The 24,671-nt window shown below is 41.7% G+C and overlaps 1 protein-coding gene across 2 annotated transcripts in view; it reads right to left on the bottom strand.

The window, feature by feature from the left end:
- LOC139262960 (lysine-specific demethylase 3B-like) overlaps positions 1 to 24,671 on the bottom strand; it is a 166,709-nt gene that overhangs the window by 119,217 nt on the left and 22,821 nt on the right. For both annotated transcript variants that reach the window (XM_070878346.1, XM_070878347.1), the window contains exons 2-8: positions 18,044 to 18,211; positions 17,007 to 17,120; positions 6,587 to 6,689; positions 5,164 to 5,288; positions 3,919 to 4,050; positions 3,224 to 3,323; positions 1,272 to 2,014 (exon numbers count right to left, since the gene is read on the bottom strand). In XM_070878346.1, coding sequence (XP_070734447.1) covers positions 1,272 to 2,014; positions 3,224 to 3,323; positions 3,919 to 4,050; positions 5,164 to 5,288; positions 6,587 to 6,689; positions 17,007 to 17,120; positions 18,044 to 18,211 — 1,485 coding nt within the window. The remainder of the gene's footprint in view (positions 1 to 1,271; positions 2,015 to 3,223; positions 3,324 to 3,918; positions 4,051 to 5,163; positions 5,289 to 6,586; positions 6,690 to 17,006; positions 17,121 to 18,043; positions 18,212 to 24,671) is intronic.

The raw sequence follows: 24,671 nt of genomic DNA, 5'->3' as shown, positions 1-24,671 counted from the left end.
TGCTTATGGGGATTCCGTATGTATATACGGAATCCCCATAAGCATCAATGGGAATACCCCACAAAATACATCTACATATCAAATTTTTAAAAACATTAATATTTAAAATTAAAATGCTATTTAATTAAATATTTAAAGCAAAAATGTAATTAAAAAATGTATGTTTGTTTTAAAGTGGATAAAAATAAACTTATATTATTGTACAGGTATTTTTTAATGTATAAATGGTAATTTATTTTTATTTTTTTTAAACTCCTACGCTGATAAAAGCAGGCAGGCCTTACGCCTGCTTTTACCAGGTGCAAGAATTTCATGGACATTCACTGGGCAGAAGTACTCTGCGCCAGCGGATGCCCTTTTACCGGGGATACGTTGGATCGGTCAAGAAAATTCTTGCTAGATCACACGTTTTGGATTTTCGCATGTGCGCTTTTGCTGGCAAAAACCCAGAACTTGCGCGGCCCTTATGGGCGCGAGTGCATCTCGTACGCGCCCGTAGTGGCCGCAAATGACAGCCCTATCTATTCAGTGTTTCCATTAGCCTATTTGTTGACTAGAATAGGATTCCACTCAAAAACCTGGAAATGGGGCAATAGTTATACTTTAAATACATATGCTATGAAATCTTTACCGAGACAAAGGAGTATCAAAGTGAATCTTTTGCAAGTAAATAAAGTTGCCGTCAAAACAGAGTGCAAAGATACAGGAATTGCCTGATGATTACACGCAGGATAAAGCAACTCTTATAAAAGAGTCATTATCCGCTGTCCCCCCTCCACCCCATGATGAACTGGCCAGCACCCATAATTGCACTTATCTGTGATATCTGTTCAACAAATCCATTTCAACAGAGGATTACATGAGCAATACTCTAGCATTAAAGCACCTTTGCGAGAGGTAAAAATCAATCTTGCAATTCTATCCATTGACAACTTAAGGTTATCCCATCTTATTAATTAACTCTCAGATTCAGCTTTTGCACCACTGCCTACATCATCCTTACATTCTCGAGCTGTGAAGGAATCTTTGATTAATGTTTCCACTCCTCCCCTTCTGTGACTAGTATGTCTGGGTATGTATGGAAAGAGGCATAATTAGTCAGTCTGTAACTAATGCAGACAAAACAAAGGAACAGGTTGGAGTTGTGTGAACATCTCCAAGTAACCCGCAGCCTCATTGAAAACATGGAAAACATTGCTTTTAATCCAATATTTTCATACAACTATCAATGAGGCGTACTGCCAAAAAGCAATCATAAAATTGTTACTTACATCAAAGTTTGTGAAAGACGGATGATGCGAGTCGAAAACTCGCAAAGTGGACTGCATGTGATCCTGTGGTGCTTGGAAGGTGCTTGGAATCACCGAAGCGCATTGAGGACTTTCAATTTGTGGCTCAGATGATGTATTCTGCAACTTCTGTTGGGATACTGAATTAACAGCAAAGTTTTCTTTTATCCCATGGTCAGATAATACAGTCCCTAAATAAACTTGCATGTCTGCATTTGCAGAATCTTGGACAAGATTTGAAGGCTCCAAGACCGGTACTTCAGAGGTTCTGCCTGAATCAGTTGATAAACCCTTCTTGCTCTGAGGATTCAGAGTCTCTGCATTGGAAAATGGCACTCCACATGGCCTGGGGGCAGCAGCACCAGCTATCGGGACGAAAGGCTTCCCATGTATTGGTTCATCCTGAACAACTAAGGTCCTGCCATTCTCTTTGGTATAGGTGGCATAGCGCAAGCCTGCTTGTGACGGAGGTACAAAGCGAGATCGATCTGAAGCACTGTCAGCAGTTCCCCAGGCTAAATCCCCAATTCTCTTGGAGTCGAAGCTTCCTTGCTCCACATCAGGTTTTTCACTCTTTGGCAGATTGTGGCCATTGCCTCCAGCAGCCAAGCAGCGCACACTGCTGCTGTCAGGCTCCATTGCGTCTGTATCTTTCACCTTTTTTTGTACAGGTTCATTCTCTCCATCAGATACATTCTTTCTTCTACGATTATCCTTACTTTTATCTATGGAGAATACACAAATTTAGTCCATACACAAAAATACAACCAGACAATGTCTCTACTTCAAATCAATCCACAAATATTGACAAACATTTTCTAATATGTTCAGAACAGATTAGATCCAACAATAGGTGTCTTATAAATCAATTGTTTTCTGGGAAGTGTGGATCAAATTTAATCCACAACTGAAATTTGAGAACTCACTTAGAAATTCAATATTACAAGATTACTGGGGCTTCCTCATCGTCACTGAATCATGAATAATATAGTCCCCCCTGCTGCTAATCTGTTTCAACTCCACAGCTTTCCACATATATACTAAAAATAATGAATTCAAATAAATTATGCATGCAAGGGAAATTTAAAATACTTCACGAGACAAGATGAAATGTGTCAGCTGTGGCTCAGTGGGTAGCACACTCGCCTCTGAGTCAGAAGGTTGTGGGCTCAAGTCCCACTCCAGAGATTTGAGCACATAAATCTAGGCCGACGTTCTCAGGTGGACGTAAAAGATCCCATGGCACTATTTCGAAGAGGAGTTATCGCTGATGTCCTGGTCAATACTTATCCCTCAATGTAACAAAAACAGATTAACTGGTCATTGTCACATTGCTGTTTGTGGGAGCTTGCAATGCGCAAATTGGCTGCCACGGTTCCCACATTACAACAGTGACTACATTCCAAAAGTACCACACTGGCTGTGAAGCGATTGGAGATGACCTGTGGTCGTAAAAGGCGTGATATAAATCAGTCTCTTAAAGTGAAGTCATATATAGTGTTCTAGACTACGGCAAGAGATACAATGATTGTGACTTGAAGAATCATTTTTAGACAGACACCAATTAAAATGTTGAGGCTGTAAGTTTTCAAAGTATGGTGCCTGGACCCTATACAGAAATTAGTGTCTACAAGTTCATTAGATTTCTCTATATTTGTTGATTTTCCAGCACATTTATATTGCTGTCTGGTAATGAAAACACTTGGGAAAATGGCAGTATCTTTCGAAATTTAGGATGGGGGAGACTCTGGGGATGTGCCAGTTTTTGCTGGGGGGGCCCCCACAGGCAAGTTTGATAACTACAGTCTAAGGCTTATTCGCTTAGTTGGCAAAGTGAGCTTTGGACAAATTCCCTCATTCCAACCCCAATAAACAATTTCAACTACTCACAACTATACTACACTCCTTATTTCCATCCGTAGCTCTTGCCTTACCCTTGTCATCAGTTTCTTTAGTTGGACTGCAAGGCGGACTGGCCTCAGCTCCCTTCTTGCGTCTGCTTCTGGAGTTTTGAGATACCTGTTTTTGAGCAACCTGTAGAATTGGAAAGACTAACAATAAGTTTACACTGCTGTCTTCTCTCTGAGCACCGACAATGGTACTCAACAATCAAAAAGAGATATATTTCACAGAATAGGTTGCGTTCCTGCCACTTTCCAAGCACCCACCCCCAACCAAACCATCCCCAGGTGGTGAAACACTCCACCAGCACAAAATGATCTAGTAGCCCAACACAGAACAAGTCAAGCTCACCCAGGGAACATATAATTTGGCTGTCAATTGGGATCAAACTAAAACCCAATTCTTTACTGGAAATAACATTCTGCCTGGAAAATATCAGTAAATATCATGCAAACATAGCTATTACTGCTCAGAGTGTATGGAGAGAAAAATGTTTAATGGTTTAGCGTACACACCATCACATAGCACCAACACACTAAAGATGGTATGGTTCAACTCCCACGCTACTCGAGCAAAGCTTTATGCACTATTATGGGCAGGGCTGTCTCGTTCTGGCTTGGAAGTACCACCAGAACCATGGGACCAGGTCACCACCTTGCATGTGGGTATCGATCAATAGTGATTTGATACCCTTTCAAAAATTACAAGAAGATCTTATAACACTTACCGTTGCTGCATTGCTCTCATTTGCCTCTATGTTTTTAAACAGGATCCCAACTTCCCCTTTCAGTAACTGGAGTGCTTCATCCACAAGTGTGATATAAATCCGCAGGGGATCAACAGTCTTTGTCTGCTGTTCCTATTGTGAAAAGCAAGTCAGCAGTAGAAACATTCATGTCTTTAAATATAATTTATTGAAAAATTACACTTTGTCCTCCTCCTCGGTTTACAAAATAGTGTCGCACTTCAATCCAAGGTTAGATATTTCCTGCACCAGTGTCAACAGTGGCCCAAAGGCAGTTATTGACAAATTAGACATCCCATGTAACATTTGAATACTGTTTTGGTTATTCTGTGAATTCTATATCATATAGTCACAGAGTTTCAAGAGTAAACACTGCAACAGAATGCCTGTTGAGTTTTTTGTGGGAGTGAGAGAAAATAAATGTAGATCTTGTAAAATTTCAACAAATTTCAAATTCTTACATTTTTCAACTTTTTCTTTGGTAATCGCCAAGAACACTTCCACTAAGATAAAGGAACTGCAGCAAAAGCTAATCAAGACCAGAAAGACAATCAAACATTTTCTCATCAGCTACTGGCCAGTAAAAATAGTTTGAACAGTTGCAGTGATAAGATTGTGAGTCTTTCTAGATGGATGAGCTAAGATATCCTTCCTCAAATGTATTGATCTTGTGATCTTACAGCATTAGGGTTCTCATTCATCCACATCAACACTTCTCTCCATTTCTCAGCCCCGTCACATCATTGAGCCCAGTAGCTTGTTGCTGACCAGCCACCTCCTTCTGAAAGCAGGTTGGATTGGAATCAGCTCCACAAATGCCTTATGACCTGGAGAACACCTAAGGTGTTTTATGTAATCCATGATTATTCTCCTAGGGCACTTTTTTTCCCCCCAAGTATGAAGTATGCTCCTTGGCTCAATGTTACTATCAGATCACATTATCCATCTTGCTGCTTTCAAAATCCAATCGCCACATAAAATCCTAGGCAAGGAGAATATGAGCAAAGATTTCTCTCGTGACATTAGCGATGTTACTCACCCTTCAGGATAAATATCAAATGTCCACAAGACCCAACCAAGGACAGACACTAACTTTCTCCAGCCAAAATAAATTAATTGATCAGAGTCCTAGACAACCCTGAAATGCAAACTTGTACCTTCCAGGTGGAACATGTCTAATGGAATGGCAAACTGTCACAATCGTTTAAAGTCAACATCATATTGCACCTGTTCTGTGGTAACCACCATGGTACGTGTAGCAGGGTCATGATGTGCAACAACTGCGAGGGTCCACTCTTCAGAAGAATCTGGTTGGTAGATCTTCACCCTGTGCCCCTGCAAACTGTATGGACCTAAAAGACATGATTTGGCAGTAAAATCAAAGAAGTGATCAGTTTATGGAAAATACAAAAATCTAGCCAACATTCCAACTCAGCACACACAAGTTACAATAAAGCAATGAACAAAATCACAACAACTGGCAGCCACCTAAAATGTGGTGGTGAATCCTATTCTGACAAGGAAACCCTTTTCAAGGAAGTGGTCTCCAATATCAATTGATGGGCATTTGGAACTCAATGTGATTTTGTGTTTTCTGTACTGATGTTATTTATTTAACATATCAAAGCAGAGAATGCAGTTATTGTGCCACTAGTGACTGGGGAAGACGCATACATTCTCCTTCCCCATAGAATATGGCCACGAGATACTGCAGAAATTCAGAGGTCTTCGGTCACCTCTTCAAACTCTTGCACCATGGCTCGACATTCACTTGTTTTTTTTATTCCTTTTATCTATTTTTTCCCCTGCTATGCTAAGTGGCTTGAACCATTTTCTATGTTCACGGTGCTATAAAAATACAAGTTGTTGCATGTATCTCATGCTGTATCAGACTTAACTGATGAGCAAACCATAAGTCATAACTGTATACTTGTGGCTTATTTAACAGTCCCAAAAAGCAGAGATTAAAAAAAAAATTCTCAGCACTACAGTTGGCTAAAGGATTATTTTCGGGGCACTCGATGGGCCGAATGGCCTCCGCCTGTGCTGTACTATTCTACGATTCTACGATATTTGCTTCGAGTAAGTATCAAACATTCCAACATCGAGAGCCCAATTGAAAAAAAAGATACGTCTGTATCTTACAAATAATATGAACCAAGTAAGGTTGGCATGTGACAATGCAGCAGGCATTCAAGGCAATCCAAAGAATGTGGAAGAATTCTAAGGGGTTAAAGAGAAGAGAACCCTGGGGAATGGATGAAATGGAAGGATCTGGGGTCTAATACTTTCGAGCAACCTAAGTCCCATTTATTGATCTGGGTGGGAGGGGGGAGAAAGATAAATTGTCTTTGTACAAGGATGTTCATTTAATGAGACATTTCAGGTCAAGTTTCCTCTCCCAGTGTTTAAAGCAAAACAATGCATATTTGTATTATAGCTGAATCAATGGCAAGTTACTGAAATAAAAGAGACCTTCTGGGCTTCCCCACAATCAGCACTGGTTTGTAAAACTTAGCATTTCATACTTAGCTTCAAAGAATTAACCACAAATTTGCTTCCAACTGGAGAATCATTCTTATTTTTCTTTAAAAAAAAACCCACAGAATTTATCATTTAAATGCGACAATATTGTTTTTGTCTACAACACCTTTAAGGATTTCTTGAATTTTCTTTTCTCTGATCCAAAATTTCACTGCTTCCTGGAGCTTTAGATTATCCTCGACAATAGGATTCTGGCTGTCAGAATCCTCCTTCAGACACAAATAGAAAGATAATAGGTGAGGAAAAATGAACAGCTTTTATATCGCAAAACATGGTTGAAGAGGCTAAATATTCCTTTCAAGCTACTAAGAGCAGAAATTTCAAGATTCTGCCAATCCTCACTAAGGTTCAGATTGTAAATGAGATTTTTAAAGACACCATACAACCTGGAGAGCTGTTGCTGTTCACTTATACGCACAGAAAATCATCAGTCGGACTTCTGCAAAACCTCTCGCATATCTGTATCTTTTCCTGATTATACTGGTTCTTTGGTTCTATCCTTGGTCACATTAGTTTTGCATCACTGTTTCAGTAAAAGAGCAATCAAAGTAAGAATTAGTCAGTTCACCAAACAGAAAATGCTAGAAACACAGGTGGTCAGTCAGCATTTGTGGAAAGAGAAGGCCGGGCTCTTCCTTACAAATTTAAAATGTTTGTTCCTTTATTTTACAAGAATGTGAAGAAAAAGGGGAGTGGGGAGGAAAAAATGACAATCCCAGAGGACATTTCAGTGGAATTAAGAAATTACAGAAACAAAATTATGTAAATAGCCATCATAGAATCTTTTAGCACAAGAGATGGCCATCGGCCCACATGCCTGTTGGAAAGAGATATCCAATTAATCCCCACTTCCCTGCTCTTTCCCCATAATCCTATGAAATTTTGCCCTTCAAGTATTTATCCAATTTCCTTTCGAAAATTACTATTGAATCTGCTTCCACCACCCTTTCATTTCAGGCAGTGCATTCCAGATCATAACAACTAGCTGGGTAATTTTTTTCCCCATCATGTCGTTTCTGATTCTTTTGCCAATTACCATAAATCTATGTCCTCTGGTTACTGACCCTTCAGCCACTGGAAACAGTTTCTCCTTATTTACTCGATTGAAACCAGTCATGATTTTGAACACTTCTAGCAAATCTCTCCTTAACCTACTCTGTTCTAAGGAGAATAATCCCAGTTTATAAAGTCTCTCCACATAAACGAAGTTCCTCATCCCTGGTACCATTCTAGTAAATCTCCTCTGCTCCCTCTCCAAGGCCTTGACATCCTTCCTAAAATGCGGTGTCCAGAATTGACCAGCTGGGGCCAAACCATTGTTTTAAAAAAAAGGTTTAGCATAACTTGTTTGTTTTTGAACTCCATGTCTTTATTGATAAGGTCAAGGATCCACGTATGCCTTTTTAACAGCCTTCCCAACTTGTTCTGCCACCTTCATAAAATTTGTGCAGGTACACCCCCAGGTGTGTCTGTTCCTGCACCTACTTTAAAATTATACCCTTTAATTTATATTGCCATGGCAGAGAGATGCACACCTATGAAAAAAGTGAGTAAATATGAGAGATTCAAAACACAACTCTCCATTGTTAAACCTGCTGACAAAAGGGGCACTGTTGTTGTCTGCTACAGGACTTTGAGCACTTGGCAGATGGAATATAATGTGGGAAAATGAGGGGTTATCCACTTTGACAGAAATAATAGAAAAGCAAATTATAATTTAAATGGAGAAAAATTGCAAAGTGCTGCAGAACAGAGAGACCGGGGGTCCCTGTGCATGAAACACAAATAGTATGCAGGTATAACAAGTAATCAGGAAGGCAAATGGAATGTTGGCCTTTATTGCAAGGGGGATGGAGTATAAAAGCAGAGAAATCCTGCTACAACTGTACAGGGTATTGGTGAGGCCTTATCTGGAGTACTGCGTATAGCTTTGGTCTCCACATTTAAGGAAGGATATACTTGCATTCAGAGAAGGTTCACTAGGTTGATTCCGGAGATGAGGGGGTAAACTTATGAGGATACGTTGAGTAGGTTGGGCCTATACACATTGGAGTTCAGAAGAATGAGAGGTGATCTTATTGAAACTGATAAGATAATGAGAGGGCAAGGTGGATGCAGAGAGGATATTTCCATTCATTGGGGAAACTAAAACTAGGGGACATAGTCTTAGAATAAGTGGCTGCCCATTTAAAACTGAGATGAGGAAGAATTTCTTCTCAGAGGGTTGTAAATTTATGGAATTCTCTGCCCCAGAGAGCTGTGGAGGCTGCGTCATTGAATATATTTAAGGCAGAGAGAGACAGATTTTTGAGCGATAAGGGAGCAAAATTTTATGGGGAGTGGGCAGGGAAGTGGAGTTGAAGTCAGGATCAGATCAGCCATGATGTTATTGAATGGCGGAGTAGGCTTGAGGGGCCAAATGGCCTACTCCTGCTCCCATTTCTTATGTTCTTATTAGGAGGAGCACCTGGTTAAAGCCAACCGCCAACTCTCTAATGAATCCTCCCATCTCCATGACCCCACTACTGAACACCAAACCATTACTGCTCAGTAATTGATAGCATCTCTTTCAGAAATGCACCTCCTACCCCCGCCCTACCACCACTGCCTCATTTTTTCTCGCCCAGCGCAGGTGGTCTCAAACTCCTCTACAAGATATACAGGTTGAACCCCACTTATCCGGAACCCGGCCTGTTCTGGATAAGGGATTTTTCAGGATGAGGGGTGGTCACGTTAAATTGGATGGTATAGATACTGAGCAAGGGGATAGCAGGGCTGGATGACTTGGGGCTGGGAGTGCAGCAGAGAGATCATGATTGGGGGGGGGGGGGGGGGCGGTGGATCACAGGCTCAGGCTAGCGATTGCGGGAGTCGGCAGCGAAGAAGGACTTCAATTTGTCATATCAGAGCGGCCGGGAATGGTTCTGGACGAGGGCTGGTTCCAGATAAGGGAGTTCTGGATAAGGGAAGTTCAACCTGTACCAACAAGACTATCTTGGTACACCAATTGCTTCAGCTTGATCTTGTCCCACCAAACTCATCCTGTCTTATCTCAATCCAATTTTCCCATCTCTGCAGCTACATCTGTGACTTCTGATACAGTCTTGCGTTTGGACTATTTCAGGCTCTCCAGCCCAATTGTTTCCTCTTCACCATGGAAATACAATCAATACACACTTCTAACTCTCCATAAGACAGTCTTTGGGCCTTCAGAATTTACCGTCAAAAACATTTCCAACCTACTATCATCTAATACCACTCTTCGCTGCCTGCCAAACTCGTTTATCGGCGCTAACTTCCTCCACATAAAAGATGTAGCTTTGGGAACCCATACAGGTTGCAGATATGCCCGTCTTTTTTGTAGGATATGTGAAACACTGTTTCAATGCTACTCAGGTTCCCACCCTAATCTATTCTGCCATTTTCCTGATCTATTCTGCCATTATATTGATGGTGCTGCTTCCTTCTTTTGTTCCGAATGCGAGTAGTTAATTTACTATGTTTCCATTTTCGACTCTTTCATTCATTTTTCTCATTTTGAAGTTCTCTTTGGCAATGGGCTTTGCAGACATCTATACAAGCACACTGACTTACACAACTATCTAGAGTGTACTTCTTTCTACCATGCTTCATAAAGACTCCACTCCTTTTTCAATCTCATCTGCTCCAACGACTCTGCTTTCCAAACCATAGCTTCCAAAATGTCCTTTTTCTTCAGCTGAGCATTCTCAAGAATTGTCCCTTTACTAGTCCATCTCACTCCTCTCCAACATCTCTCAGAACATGATTCCCCGCACCCTCCTCTCCAGTCTTCAATTTCATTGTTGCTTGAACGGCAATTTCGCTAGTCGTGTGACTAGTAGTTGCCTGCGACGGTTCTTGAGTTAAATACCAAATGACACACTCGATAACTGCGGTACCGTTAATGCTCTTTTAATACAGAAGTAGTACAAGACTCACCACTTATACTTTATAGTTACCCAATAGGTCCCTGGATGATCTGTCCCATCCTAACTCTCTTCCGTCCTTGGTGCCTACTTCTGCCGAGTGTTGCTCCTAGGTTCTCGCTGCCTAGGTGGGGTTTTCCCTCCTGGTTTATACTATTCTATAATCTGGCCCATCTCCTTTGAATACACATTTGTCTGTGCCCTGGTGATTGGGTTATTCTAGTTACAATCTGTCCCATTTCCTTGATTACATTTTGTCTATACGCTGCTGATTAGTATATTCTAGTTACTGGTGATGCTAGGGAAGCATGACTAATCACATTTCAATTGGTAATTCATTTTATGTTCAAGGCACCTTAACCTTACTCTCGGGGACTTTCCATTTTATGTTGCCATAGTCTGCATATTTCCACAGGGGAAAGGAGAGGCAACGAGTTAAAGTTTGGGGTGGAAACACTGTCAGAACAGTGATGGGATTGGGGCTGCAACCCATTTCTTTCTCTGTTCAGAACTGATGGTCCTACTGTGTGCCGCCAGCAGTTTCTGTTTTAATTTTAGGCCTGAAACATAAGCTGTGTTCCAATTTGTCCCTTGTTTGTTCTCATAGGTGTGCCTCATGCTGGCTTAGCTATTCATGTGTTCTTTGTTTTTTATTAAGATTTTAATTTCTTTGATGCTTCCTTCCATTGCCTGAGAGGACGGGCTACATCCTCCCTATCTGTTTTCTACTCCCTTCTTCCCCTCCCCCACCCCCCCCCAGATTGTATGAAAATGCCTGTTCATTTTTCATATTCAATTCTAAACAGTCAAGCCTAAAACAATGAATGCCTGCTCTCTCCACAGATGCTGACTGACCGGTTGTGTTTCCAACATTTTCTATTTGTTTCAGATTTGCTGTTTTTTTTTTGCTTTTTCCTCCTTCACTGGGAACTGGAACTGTATTTGTACAAGGAAGGTTTGTAACATGTTAATTGTCCAGGATTGTTTTCAATTTAAAAAAAAAAGAGAGCTGCGTTTGAAAAGGTACACTGCAGAAGGAGAGAACAGCAATCGCACACTAATGAACTTCCGCATCTAGAGGTGGATCCATGTGTGAATTAATAAAATATTTTAGTTACATTGACAGCAACCGTTGCACTCCCAAGTGGATTTCCAACAAATGTAAGTTGTAAAAACATCCTCTGCGCAACCTTCATTAATTGTTCAAACAAAGAGAGCGCCTTATATGCCTCCACTCCCAAGAATTCAAACTTCTATCCGAACTGCAACAGCGCCATATTATGCAAGTTGCAAATGTGAAAAGTCAAGTGACTCTCCTCTCTCCCCCACTCAATGAAAACAGGGCAAATCAAAACTGACCGCTGAAAAAAAAAATTCTACGGATGAGGGGAGTTTTACTGAATACAAGAAAATAAAAGCCACTCTGACAGTGCAGTTTTAAATAATCACAGAACCCTCAAAAATAAGGAGATTATGGGCTCAATTCTCCGCAACGCCGTTTTTTTTGCATATTTCAAGAGTTACGCCTGTTTTTTTTTTTACCCGGATTCCAAAGAATAACATGCAAGTTTCCCCGTTCTAATTTTTGAAATTGGCGCCGTGCACCCTGTCCTTTAGCTTTGGGGGGGGGGGGGGGGGTGGAGCCTAATGTCTGCACTGAAAAAACTATGCCCCCCTACCTCACCTCTTCTGCGCATGCGCAAAAAAAATGCCGTTTTTTTACGTGACTGCTGTGGGCGCACGCATGCCCAGTACGCCTCCCGGTCTGCATTCGGCCATTTTTAAAGACCCAGTTGTATGTGAGAACTTTAATTCTCAGTAGAAAAAAAAAAAATCGGAACTGCAATATGCAATGCAACTCAAGGACCAAGAATTTCACACAAGAGGAAGTGGAGGCACTAGTTACTGTAATTGAGGCCAGATGGCACGAGCTGGACACCAACAGAGATCACATAAAAAGTTTCAGCAAAAGAAATGAAGAAACGCTGGAACCAACTTGCACAAGATTACTGTGCAATGGTGACCACCCGGAGGTCTGGAGGCCAGTGCAAAAGGAAGTGGCAGCACCTTGGTCAAGCAGTTAGTATAAGTAGTATTTTCATTTATTCACTGGAATTGCAATTGTAAATGTGACCACCTGTGTGTCCCACCCAGCAGAAAGACACCCTCTCTCAAAGTTATATTTTCATCTTTGCAGAGGAAGATGGCACACAACAAGAGAGAACTCAAACAGGAGGCGGCCCAGCAAATCTGCACCCATTGACATACTTGAAAGATGAGGATTGCTGCTTTTATGGGTCCTGCCTGGAGAAAAGCAACCACCACTGCACAAGCTGGGCCCACACGTGAGGGAGAAGGCAAGTCCTGCAAATTCCACATTCTGGCTGCGCTAAAAGTCAAGTACAAGCTTCGTTTCATGGGGATGTCTCTGTCAGCTATTCTTCGGTTGATGAAATGTGTTATCATTCATCGTGGTCAGTCAAATGAGCCTGCTGCCTGCATTGTGTGAGCCTACTCATGCCATCCTGTCCCCTCCTCTGCAGCTAACCATTTGTCTGTGTGGTTATATTTTGCATAACTTGAGGCCAACCCTGACGAGACTGGAGCCGATGCAGATGATGATTCAAACAAGGACGAGCCTGAAGTGGAGAACATCTTCCAATCCCACCTTCCAGACCAAGAGAGAGGGTGAGGGGCAAGGGGAGGATGAAGCCCCCACTGTTGTACTCACTCTGGAGGAGATGCAGCTGCCGTCCATTCAGGTGCCAGCCCCTTTCCTGAGCGGTACGAGTGTTGGGACATTCCATGGTTTTGCACAGTCCGAGGCTGCGGGTCCCAGTGGGATGCAGCGAGCCACACCCAGGGTGAGGGGAAGGCAAGCTCAACAGTGCTCTCCTGAGGTGCAAGATCTAACAGATGTGGTTCAGATGATGGCTATGAGTGGGGAGGGCATTGACTTTACGTGATCACTTCTGGATACCATCAATGAGGTGGGTGATGAGGTATCGGGACTGTCGGGAGAAGTAACAACACTCAAGAAATGGGAACACTGTCCGGGTACATGAAGGAGAGAATGGCACTGAGACACTGTCGGGGCACATGAGGGAGGGAATGTCGGAGTTAGCTGCTGCAATAAGGGAACACGCCCAGACCCCGCAGCCATTGACAGAATCAACTGCCACTCTCATTCCAATCCCCAGACCAGCCCCCGAAGAGGCCCAAGCTGGGCCTTCCACATTACCACCTGTCAACACGCCTCCCATCAAGAAGTGCGCATTACCAAAGATGTTCGAAAGAATAAGCTTGGTACCAACCCGAGAAACGCTACACCACTGCCTGCAGGCAGGAGTGAAGTCACCAAGACCAAGCGCAGCGGGCGGTCTTAGAATAAGGTGGAGGAGAGATGTTATTATTGTTGTTACAGTTGTAACTGTTCTCAAAAGTTTTTTTGCAAATTATGTAAATTTACAAGTTTAAAAGTTTATAAGTGATCTTAAAGTTTGAACGTGATCTTAACTGAATAGCTTAAAGTTTGATAGAAGAATATTTTTATTGAAGTTAAGTGCAAACAAGTGTTAAACTTTTGAATAAAATATGCACCTATTTTCTTACTCCTGCACCTATTTTCTATGTTTCTATAAAGGAGTTAGATGAGGTCCTTACTGCTAGGGGGATCAAGGGGTATGGCGAGAAAGCAGGAATGGGGTACTGAAGTTGAATGTTCAGCCATGAACTCATTGAATGGCGGTGCAGGCTAGAAGGGCCGAATGGCCTACTCCTGCACCTATTTTCTATGTTTCTAACTGAATTATTTCCATTATTTACACAACGTTTTAAATTAAAGAATCATCCTTTCCATTATTTGTTCCATTAACACAATGCAACATTAAGGAACAGGTCCAAACAGTAAACATGGTCCATTTGGAATAGTTGCCGCTGAGTCTTCAGGCAGCAAAGCATTCGCGGATGAGCTGCTGGCACAAGGCTCGAGCAATCGTTAAAGGGACATGACGCTCGCCCTCCTCTGCCGTCGTGCTCCGGGTTCAGGTAACTGCATGGCTTCCTCCTCCTCATCTGCATGCTCCTCCTCATCAGCCACTCTCACCTCAGGTGGGTCTTCTACTACCAGCTACTGCTGCCTCATGATGGCTAAGTTATGCAGCATGCAGCACACAACAGTGAACTGACCGACAATCTCAGGGGAGTACTGCAAGTAGCCCTGGAATGATCCAGGTATCGGAAACGCTGCTTCAAAATACCAATGGTGCACTCTTATGCTGCGTGTTGCAATGTGCGACATGTTGCATTCCCGGTCAGCTTCCATCCGGGTTACGCGTAAGGATGTCATGAGCCAGCTAGCGAGACTGTACCGTTTGTCTCCCAGTAGCCAGCTCTGCCCTTCTGGTTGCTGCTGAAACATGGCGGATATAGCATTCTCACGTAGGATGAACGCATCATGGGTGCTCCCATGGTACTTCGCATCAACTGCCATGATGCGATGCATGTCGTCACAAACGAGCTGCACATTCACGGAGTGGAAGCCTTTTCTGTTCCTGTACATCTCGGAATCCTCCAATGGTGCTTGCAAGATGACGTGGGGACACAATCAATGCAGTCCTGTACCTTTGGGAAGCCAGCAATCCTGGAGAAGCCCACAACCCTGTCACGCAATGCCTGGGCGGTCATGCGGAACTTTATGTAGTCATTCCTCAAGACATATAGTGCAGTAGTCACCTGCCGAATGCAGGTGTGTGTTGCATGTTGAGAAATGGTGCAATCATCCCAATTGTGGCCTGGAATGATCCAGATGCATAAAATGAAAGTGCAGCTGTAACCTTTACTTCAACTGACAAAGCAGTCCTTCTGACGCTTCTAGGGTGCAGGTCTGCTTTTACTAACACTCAGATCTCGGTTACAACTTCTTTGCGGAAACGCTGTCTTCTCACACAGTCTGCATCACTCAGGTGCAGATATGAATGCCTGTCTCAATGTACCCGATGTGGGTAAGGCCTCCTGCCCATCATCCTATGTGCTCTGAGGTTCCTCATGGGATGATGTGTAATCAATCTTCTCCTCCGCAGCACCACCATGCAGAAAGCTTGCACAAGGTATAGCAGTGTCAATATTACCCCCATAATTAAATTGTAGCTTTGCAAGAAGCTCAAAACAGCAGAACAATGCACTCAAACTTTCTTCCTTCTCTCTCTCCCTCCCTCCCCTAGTATGGACCACACCCTGGTCTTGCGCAATAGGCTTGCTTAGAACGGGAAGCTTGGCATTCAATGAAGACATTTGGGGCAACGAAGGCTAGTGCAATTCTTCAATTTTTGATTTCCCCGCCCCCCCCCCCCCCCCCCCCCAAAAGTACCACCACCCAACCACCGACTGAACGTTTCCTCACCGGGCTCGAGGGTCAGCCGGCAGAATCGTTCCCTCGCCCGGACACAGGCTCAATGTCTCGCACTCCCCGCGCCCCCACACTTCTTTTGAAGCCGAGCCCCAAGCCCGTATCTGAGTGAGGGAGGGATTCTGCCGGCTGACGCTCCGACCCTCGAGCCCGGTGAGGAGACGTTCTGTGGTGACGTGGTACTTTGGGGGGAAAAAAAAATCAAAAATTAAAGAATTGTATTAGACTTCCATTTTTGTATTGGACTATGAAAAATTTAAGCTTCATGATGCATATTCTTTGCCTTCTTGACACCCTCCAAAACTTCACCTAAAAACAATGGCGTCTTTTTTTAATGTGGGCTGGTTTTCCTTAAGTGCCCAGAAGGTTTTTTGGGAGTGGTCACATACGCAAGTCCTAGGAAAAATGTAAGTTGACTAAACTTGCTTAAATGTGAAAAATTGGCACACACATCAGGTTACACCCCATATGATGCAAAAAAAATACTAATCTAAAAAAATTGTACCTAACTGAGTTACATTGGCGCCAAAACTTTGGGGAAATCTGGATATTTTAATTTACGCCAAAAAGTACTGCGCACGCAAAAAAACAGTGCAGATAACTGGGGAAAATTGAGCCCATAATATTTGCATCAATTACACTGAAGTAAACTTTCAGATTAGTATTTTAACATACAGGTTATTAAATCCCCAAACTGGTTATAAGCGCACATGGGCGATCAGGGCAAATTCAAAATTGAAGCCCACAATCCAATATGTAATACAATCGTCATAAGTGCCGGTAAAATAAACCAACAAAATCTACACTGGTTGATGGTTTTCACTCAGTTTTAAAGCCAATGCCAACACAAGTCATTTTTTGATCATTTGAAATAAGCTTAAGTTCCAAAACTACAATACATGCATCCAAGGAATTAGACAGTTGATGGGAGTATCAACTTAGTAAGGAAACCATTCAGAGCTATGGACACACATAGAACAATCACTGAAAGTTAAAGTCCTGAACTAAAAAATGGCTTGCCCAGAAATAGTGTGAACAATTAACAAATGAGAGACTAAGCATTATGATTTACAGTTGTGATGGCATTGCATAAGTAGACCGAGTCTGTAGTGAACTTAATTACTCTCTTTAAAAAACATGGTACATGCAGCAAAAATACGATTTTTTTTTACCTTAAACAGTCGAAGGGTAGCACCATCAGTAGCAAAATTTGTTACCCTGTCACCAAAGAACTCAACTGGAACGATGGAGCCCAACCCAATTTTATCCACCAGTGCTTTATATGTCTGCAAATACAAAACAAAAAATAAATGAATTATACATCACAAAAATGACAGTGATCCAACAGATGGAGAAACTCCTGGTATGAATTGGGTCTTCATTTGATTCCAGAGTTTGCAAACAGATTGAGAGCGCATTGTAGAAATGAATAGACACAGGCTTAGTTACACAAGAGATCAGACTGACTGGTCACTCTTGCAGATGGCATTCAGAGTCATTGCAATTAAAATCAGGACAAACTAATGAGAAAATATATTCCCAGATACAAAGCATATCATTCATCAAGCACCTGGAGTTGTTGGCTATAGCCCACATAGACAAAGCATCCACAGTTGCTACATCTGTTATCACATTCTAGGGACTGAGATGTCAATGGAAATCGTGTTAAATAGAAATTGTGCTAGACAGAACCATCCATGTACAAAAATAAGAGCAGTCACACCAAACACTTAGTGATGAAGATGATACAGCTTGCATAGAGGAACACAATACTAAATTGCCATCATTCTGAAGAATCAAGGATTGAGAGTTCAGTATAATCCAAGTGCACTAAGCAGGGAGTGGGATTTCACATTACCCATTTTTTTTCACGTTAAAATTGCACAACAGGTGTACAAATGAAATAATTTTCTGAGCCTACTGAAAGTGCATTATAACTTTAACATGAACAAGCGAAGTTTACAAATTGCTGACGTGAAATCTCATTCAATGCAAACAAATCAGGACTAGCCATCAGGTCTTGCTTCAATTGAGTTGATACAGTTCAATCCTACCCATACTCACTAGAAGTCACAATTGCAAAAATTGGTTTTCCAAGGCCTTAGACAAAGAATGCAGTTATTAGAAACAGTTCAACCATCAACAAGTGGGCTAGAAAATGCAGCAAACACTGTACTCTGAATTGTAGAAAAGACAAGAATTTTCTTACCAATGCAGGCCATTGGCTTCCATTAGTCCTTCCTCCTTGTAAGAGTACTGGTTCCTTTCTGGGGGCCCACACCAGAGTATGCTCCACAAGGAAAACAAGGACATCTTCAGCATAAACCTTCACCCAGGCGTGTTTTTTCCATCGCGAATCATCAAATTCAACATACACCTGCAACACAGAATAATTCAGAATGATGTTACAATCTCAAATTCATTTCAACCATGTTATATTTAGATTTCCCAAGTGAGGAACATCAAATTGTGTCAATACTGAATGTAAAGATATATTCACTTACAAAGGACGCATATCGAACAGTTAATTACCAATAAAAGGGGGGGAAACCGCAAGTGTCGGAAATCTAAAATAAAGTCAGAAATGTAGGAAATAAGTGCAGTTGCAAGAGAGTTGGAGTTATTTTTTCCAGGTGCAGACACAGCGTGGAAGGGGGATGTGGGTGGAGAGCGATACGTGGAAGTGGTAAGAGATGGCCTTATCAGTGATTGATACGATGGGAGTAGCGAGGCCACGAGAGATGGCAAGGTCTCGGGAATATGGGTTGGGGAGTTTACATTAAGGGAGAGATTAAGGGAGGATAGGAGGACAGTGAACTCAACAGTAGAGAGAGCATGATGAATTGAGATGAAGGTTGAAATCCCCGAGGATGAGACGTCGTTCGGTGCAGAGGCTGAGGGAGGAAAGCAGTAAAGATATAATGATAAACATAGTAGTAACATCTTTATGGTAGCTTGTTGGGCGGTACAGAACGAGAATTTTAAATGCGAGGTGAGAGAAGTGGAATAAGGCGAGAGCTTAAAGGAGGGGAAAGTGCCCGAGAAGTAGGGGGACAGATGAAAGTGTGATTTGCTGCTGAGAGCCACACAGCCACCATGGCAGTCTGAGCGGGGCTAGTGGTGGAAGGTATAGCCAGACGTGGAGGCTTCATTTAAGGATAAGCCAAGTTTCACCATGATATCGAAGCAATCATCCACGATAAGCTCATGGATGGGAAGGGCCTTGTTCGTAAATAAATGGACATTCTGGAAGGATATGCGGAGTGGGTCGGGGATGGCTGCCCCACTGCCAGTGTCCACCGAGTCAGCGCTGGGCGGGGATGAGTTGGATGGAGGGTAGATTGGCAAGGTTAGTCCCCAGTGGACACGCTGGGTGGAAAGGTCGGCAAGAGAGTAGGATGGGACAGTTGTGGGCGTCGCTCGAAAGGAGGCAGCGGCAAGTGTCTCGATGGGCCCATTGTAGGACGCCAAGAGAGGCACAGAGGGAAGCTGTTGGCTTACGCAAGAGGAAGTCAAGCCTAGGACAGCAGCTGGAAAATAGAAAGGTCTTTTGAGTAATGAAGGATTGGGGTAGGGATTTGGGAAGGCACAGTATCCAAGAGAAGAGAGATGAAAGGAGGCATGATGACAGGAAAGAACGGTCAGGCAGGGAGAGAGAGAGAGAGAAAAGGATGGGACAGTTGTGGGTGCTGCTCGTAAGGAGGCAGCAATGGCTGAAGGGTCAATAGCGAGGGAGAACAGATTTAAGGTGATTGGCCAAAGAATCAGAGGTAACATGAGGAAAAACGTTACGCGAGTGGTTAGGATTTGGAATACACTGCCTAATAGGGTGGTGGAAACACATTCAATAATAGCCTTCAAAAGGGAATTGAATAAATACTTGAAGGAGAAAGAATTGCAGGGATATGGATAAAGAGCGGGAGAGTGGGACTACCTGAATTGCTCTTTGAAAGAGCCAGCACAGACTCAATGGGCCAAATGGTCTCCTTCTGTGCTGTACTGTTTTATGATTCTGGTAGGTTTCATGGTTATTTTTGTGTTCCAGCTCACAAATAAACAGATTTATTTAATCAAATTTCACAATAATGGGAGTTTAACTCAGGATCCCTGGTTGTTACTATAAACACTACACTACCAAAGCAGAGGGATGTCACTGACAAGATCAGAAAGGGGAGGGGAAAAAAACCAAGGTGGTAACAAATTACAGAAACAAAAAATTATGTACGCACAAATAAATTAATTATAATCTTTTGCCTCAGTTAGGCCAGCATTCAAAGGAGACTGGGTAATTCCAAGTGACTGCAGAAAAAAATCTCTATTAACAACGCACAGGTAACTGTGAAACAGACTAATGGACAAGCATAGCAATGAAATTACTTCAGAACTAATTATACACTTCTCATATAGCATTATAAAGAAAAAGGTCTCCTTACTTGGAAATTTGAATTATCAGTGAAAAGTTTCCTTTTTGCTACTTCTATAGCTTTCATTCAAAATTAGGTAGACTTCAGCACCCTGACTTATTACCACTTAAAATCATTTTCCAATTAAAAACTAATTAATTTAGCCCCAAATCAATATCTGCAGTAAAATTAAGTGTTGAAGTATATAGAGATACAATATATAAGTTACTGCCATACTAAAATATATTAATGTCTTTTGCACAGTCTCCAATGCTCATATCTCTTCTTCTTAGGCAGTCGCCCGGAGTCGAGGATGATTTGTTTCCACACTAAAATAAGTTCTAAGGTGACTGATGAGACCAATGCATGATCTAGTCTCCGTCACAGGTGGGGCAGATGGTGGTTTGAGGGGCGGATGGGTGGGGTGCTTGGATTTGTCGTACTCTCCTTCTGCTGTTAGTACTTGGCTTCCGTGTGCTCCCAGCGAAGAGACTCAAAGTGTTTGGCGCCTTCTCCTTTACTTTGAGCGGTCTTGGGCCAGGGATTCCCAAAAGTCCGTGGGGATGTTCCATTTTTTCCCAAGGAGGCTTTGAGGGTGTCCTTGAAGTGTTTTCTCTGCCCTCCTGGAGCTTGCCTGCCGTGACGTAGCTCGGAGGTAGAGTGCTTGTTTCGGGAGTCTCATATAATCATTTATTGGGGTCTCAGTATTTTCAATTCCCCTTCATGATTGTCAGTTTTAAACAGAATTGTGTATACAATTATTTGCAACTCAAGTACAGCAACTTTGAAACATGTCAGAATTTCAAAAGATTTAAGTAATGTTATATTATATTGTATATTTTTATTAAAATCTTGTCCTCACTGGTCAGGCATTAAAAAAAAACAGAATAGAGAACATCTTGCGTAGATGTGGATATACTAACTGGCTTCATGCTTTAAGAAGCTGTCTTAGAGTGTACCTTAAAGGATGCATTTCAGAAGTTTTCTTAAGTCATGTTTCTGCACATTTTGGCAGTAAATTATTTAGCTATGCTGATTAGTTGTAGAGGCTTCAATCTGAATCAAACAGGCAAAGGCAATCAGTAAACAGACAGGACCACACATTTGGCCAAATCAGTTGCTCCACCTGCTGCAGTCATTTTGTTTTATATGGGCAGTTTAAAAAGCAACAAAGGAACTGTGAGGCAGGGAAGAAATTGTGCCACTGGTTGGGGAGGGGGTAGTTAAGCAGAAGGAATTAGAAGAATTAGGATCCCAAGCAGATTGTAAAATACACACAGGGCAGAATAGGAAGATTGAATTAAAGGCTATCTTTCTTCATCCAGCCCTATCCCTAAATCTAACATTTGGCTTTTTAATTAAAGATTAGCAAACAGAAGATTTTAAACATCTGCACCACTCTCTGGGGAAACAAACAAATGAAAATACCACGATGACAAAATGAAACTATCTGCCATTGTTAAAATCAGACAAACCTAACGACTACAGTCTACCCTTAATTCAAAGTTACATCATTCTAAATACCTGTTTAGTTGAATTTTTTTGATCAATAAATTTCCACTTCACTGAATTATTTTATGTTGCTCCAGCCAATTACTTTTAATCACAAAAACTACTTTGATCAGGATTAGATAGTACTCAACTACAAGTAAAAAGCCAAAGATTTCAAAATTTTTCATTTTTAAAATGAGAATTCCAGAATTTCAGTTAGTAAATTTTACACACCAAATCTCAATTCAACAACTGTACTCTTCACAGTCCACTCCTCAGTGAATCACAGCTACTGGCCAGAGCTTTTCAAAATAGCTTGGATACCTCTAGACAAGGTCTAGCCAGTGGGAATAGATCAGTAAAATACTTTCTAAATTCCCCCCCTCCACCAGTGCTTTCTCAGCATGTTCTCCAATGATTACAAAACGCCGCAAGTGCAGGTCACTTGCACCTACCTTAATAATTATTGAATCTGTTCTGGAACCACATCAGAGTATGGTTAAAAAACTAGGGAGACAATTTGTCTGAACAACCTCACTATAAATAATTTCACAACATCAGGAACATTGCCAACATCTCTGGGGTGTTCAGTAAACTACTTAATCAGTTACTCAGAGGTAACCATGATAAAAAAGCAATAAAGGCATTCCAGCAACCTTTCTTGAACACACATGAAATCTGTAATATGAGTATTTGGCTTCCTTTATCAAAACCATAGAAAATGTGAAACAGCAGGTTGATCAGACTGGTTTATGTTCTGTATCACTGTTAAATGATAGAATTGCTGTGTGCTTTGCGCTTTGCCTTTTTAAAAATAGATCAACATGGCTGACCAAGTCCTGAACAGATCCAAGCCTCTGCAACAGTCCACACAGAGAAAGAAATAGAAATACTGATTAAAATGGAGGCTGAAAACTCTCCTGGGGCCTTCAGCAAGCTGATGACACGACAGCAGTCTGCACACTCTTACAAATGACAAGCACATCACTGAAAACAGCAAGCTTAAAAGGCTTCTGTAATTTGCAATGATTCAACAGAACTGTACTGGCACAGTATGTTTCTGGCCAACATAAGGAGGGGGAAATCGAATATTATCCCCAACCTCTTCTACAGAAGAGGCCTATATTGTAGCTATTCAGAGTCCTCTTTTGTTCCTTTGCAATTATCCTGGGTTCTAATTCAGAGCATACAATTAGATAATAGATTTATTTTTTCTTTATTCTCCACTATATTATGTCATATAATATGGTTCACTCGCTATTGAAGCTGTCCTGCTTATACCAAGATTCTGACTTTAAAGCCCTCATACATTCATAGCTAGTATGAAGTTGGAACTTTGCTAGTCTGGCTGGTGCTTTCCCCGATATCAGGGGAAGGTCTGCACAAGCCACAAAAGGTCAAAAGCATATTGGCGTGTACAGCAGGTGGGTTGAAAAAAAAGTTATGACCCAAATTAGTGGACCCTAACCAAACCCTGCCAGTAGCAGCTGTTTATATTTACTGTCACCAGTACCCCAGGAAACCAGCAGTGCGAGTACAATGTGATGACAGTAATACACAGAAGTCTCGGTTTGCTTTATAACTTTATAATTTAATGTTGAAAACAACCATATAAAATAGGACATTCTTACAAACACGCTAGAATTGTTTCAGACATCCCACAAGATGTCTGCGTTCCTCAAATTCTGTCCACTTGAACATCCCTCATTTTAACTGCTCAACCATCAGTGGCCATGCCTTCAGCTGTTTGGGCCCTAAGCTCTGGAACTCCCTCCCTAAACCTCTCCGTCTCTCTCCTCCTTTAAGACGCTCCTTAAAACCTACCTCTTTAACCAAGCTTTTGGCCATCTGTCTTAATTTCTTATGTGGCTTGGCGTCAAATTTATCTGTTTTGTCTTGTAACACTGACATGAAGTGCCTTGGGATGTTTTACTATGTTAAAGGCGCTATATAAGTAAAAGTTGTTGTTGTTATTTGGGGTGTTCTAGAGAATCTTCGACCCAAGTTAGTTTTTCCAATTCCTTGCCATGAATCATTCCAAAGACAAAATGTGTGCATTAAACTCATAAAATAAAAACAGAAAATGCTATAAATATACTGCAAGTCCATCAGCATGAAAAAAGGGCAGGTCAATGCTTCCGTTGTAAACCCTCTCTCAGATACCCTGCCCTGAAGCCGCACATCATGATGTCCCAATGTTCCACACATGTATGTTGATACAGGTTTCCATATTTCATAGCAGCCTGTGGTTATGCCAGTTAGATCTATATGGTCCAGACCCAAGACTAGTACATAACAGTTCTTGGATCAGTGAATTCATGACCCCTGGTAATCATTTTATTGTAACAAAACACAATGTTATTGGAGTTTCCCAGTGCCAACTGTTCCCTGGTAAGACCTCACCATTGAAAATTTTATAATTGTCTGAAACATGCTATAAACAGAAATTCTACGACAATATAAGTGAACGGTTAAAAAAAGATCCAGTACTATTTTTCCAGCACCGTAACATGTCAGTTCGATAGAGTTACTCCCATCCCTGACATATATTTCAGGTCAGTTAGAAATCACGCACTTACTGTTAACATTACTCCCAAGTTTAAATGCAATGCATTTTTTGTTAAATGTACATGAGTAGTATTCCACCAGGAACAGCTGAAACTCAACAAACTGTATGGGCTAGCTGAGAAAGGAGCAGATAAGATCATAAGATGGGCATGAAAATTTAGCCAGTGCTGCGCCGCACAATTTTTCCACCAATTGCATCAATAAACTAGAATACAACTATCATTCAGAATAATGATGCAAGGAAGATTGGGCAAAAAGCTCCATTTGAAAATAGTTACAGTACCTGCCTTTGCATGATGATGCTCATTTTTGTTGCGAGATTTATACTCCACATACAAGAACATAAGAAATAGGAGCAGGAGTAGGCCATACGGC

The sequence above is a fragment of the Pristiophorus japonicus genome, chromosome 4 (genome assembly GCF_044704955.1).
Source record: "Pristiophorus japonicus isolate sPriJap1 chromosome 4, sPriJap1.hap1, whole genome shotgun sequence".
Lineage (NCBI taxonomy): Eukaryota > Metazoa > Chordata > Chondrichthyes > Pristiophoridae > Pristiophorus > Pristiophorus japonicus.
Note: the sequence above shows the minus strand (reverse complement) of the source record. Positions and strands in the feature narration are given on the sequence as shown.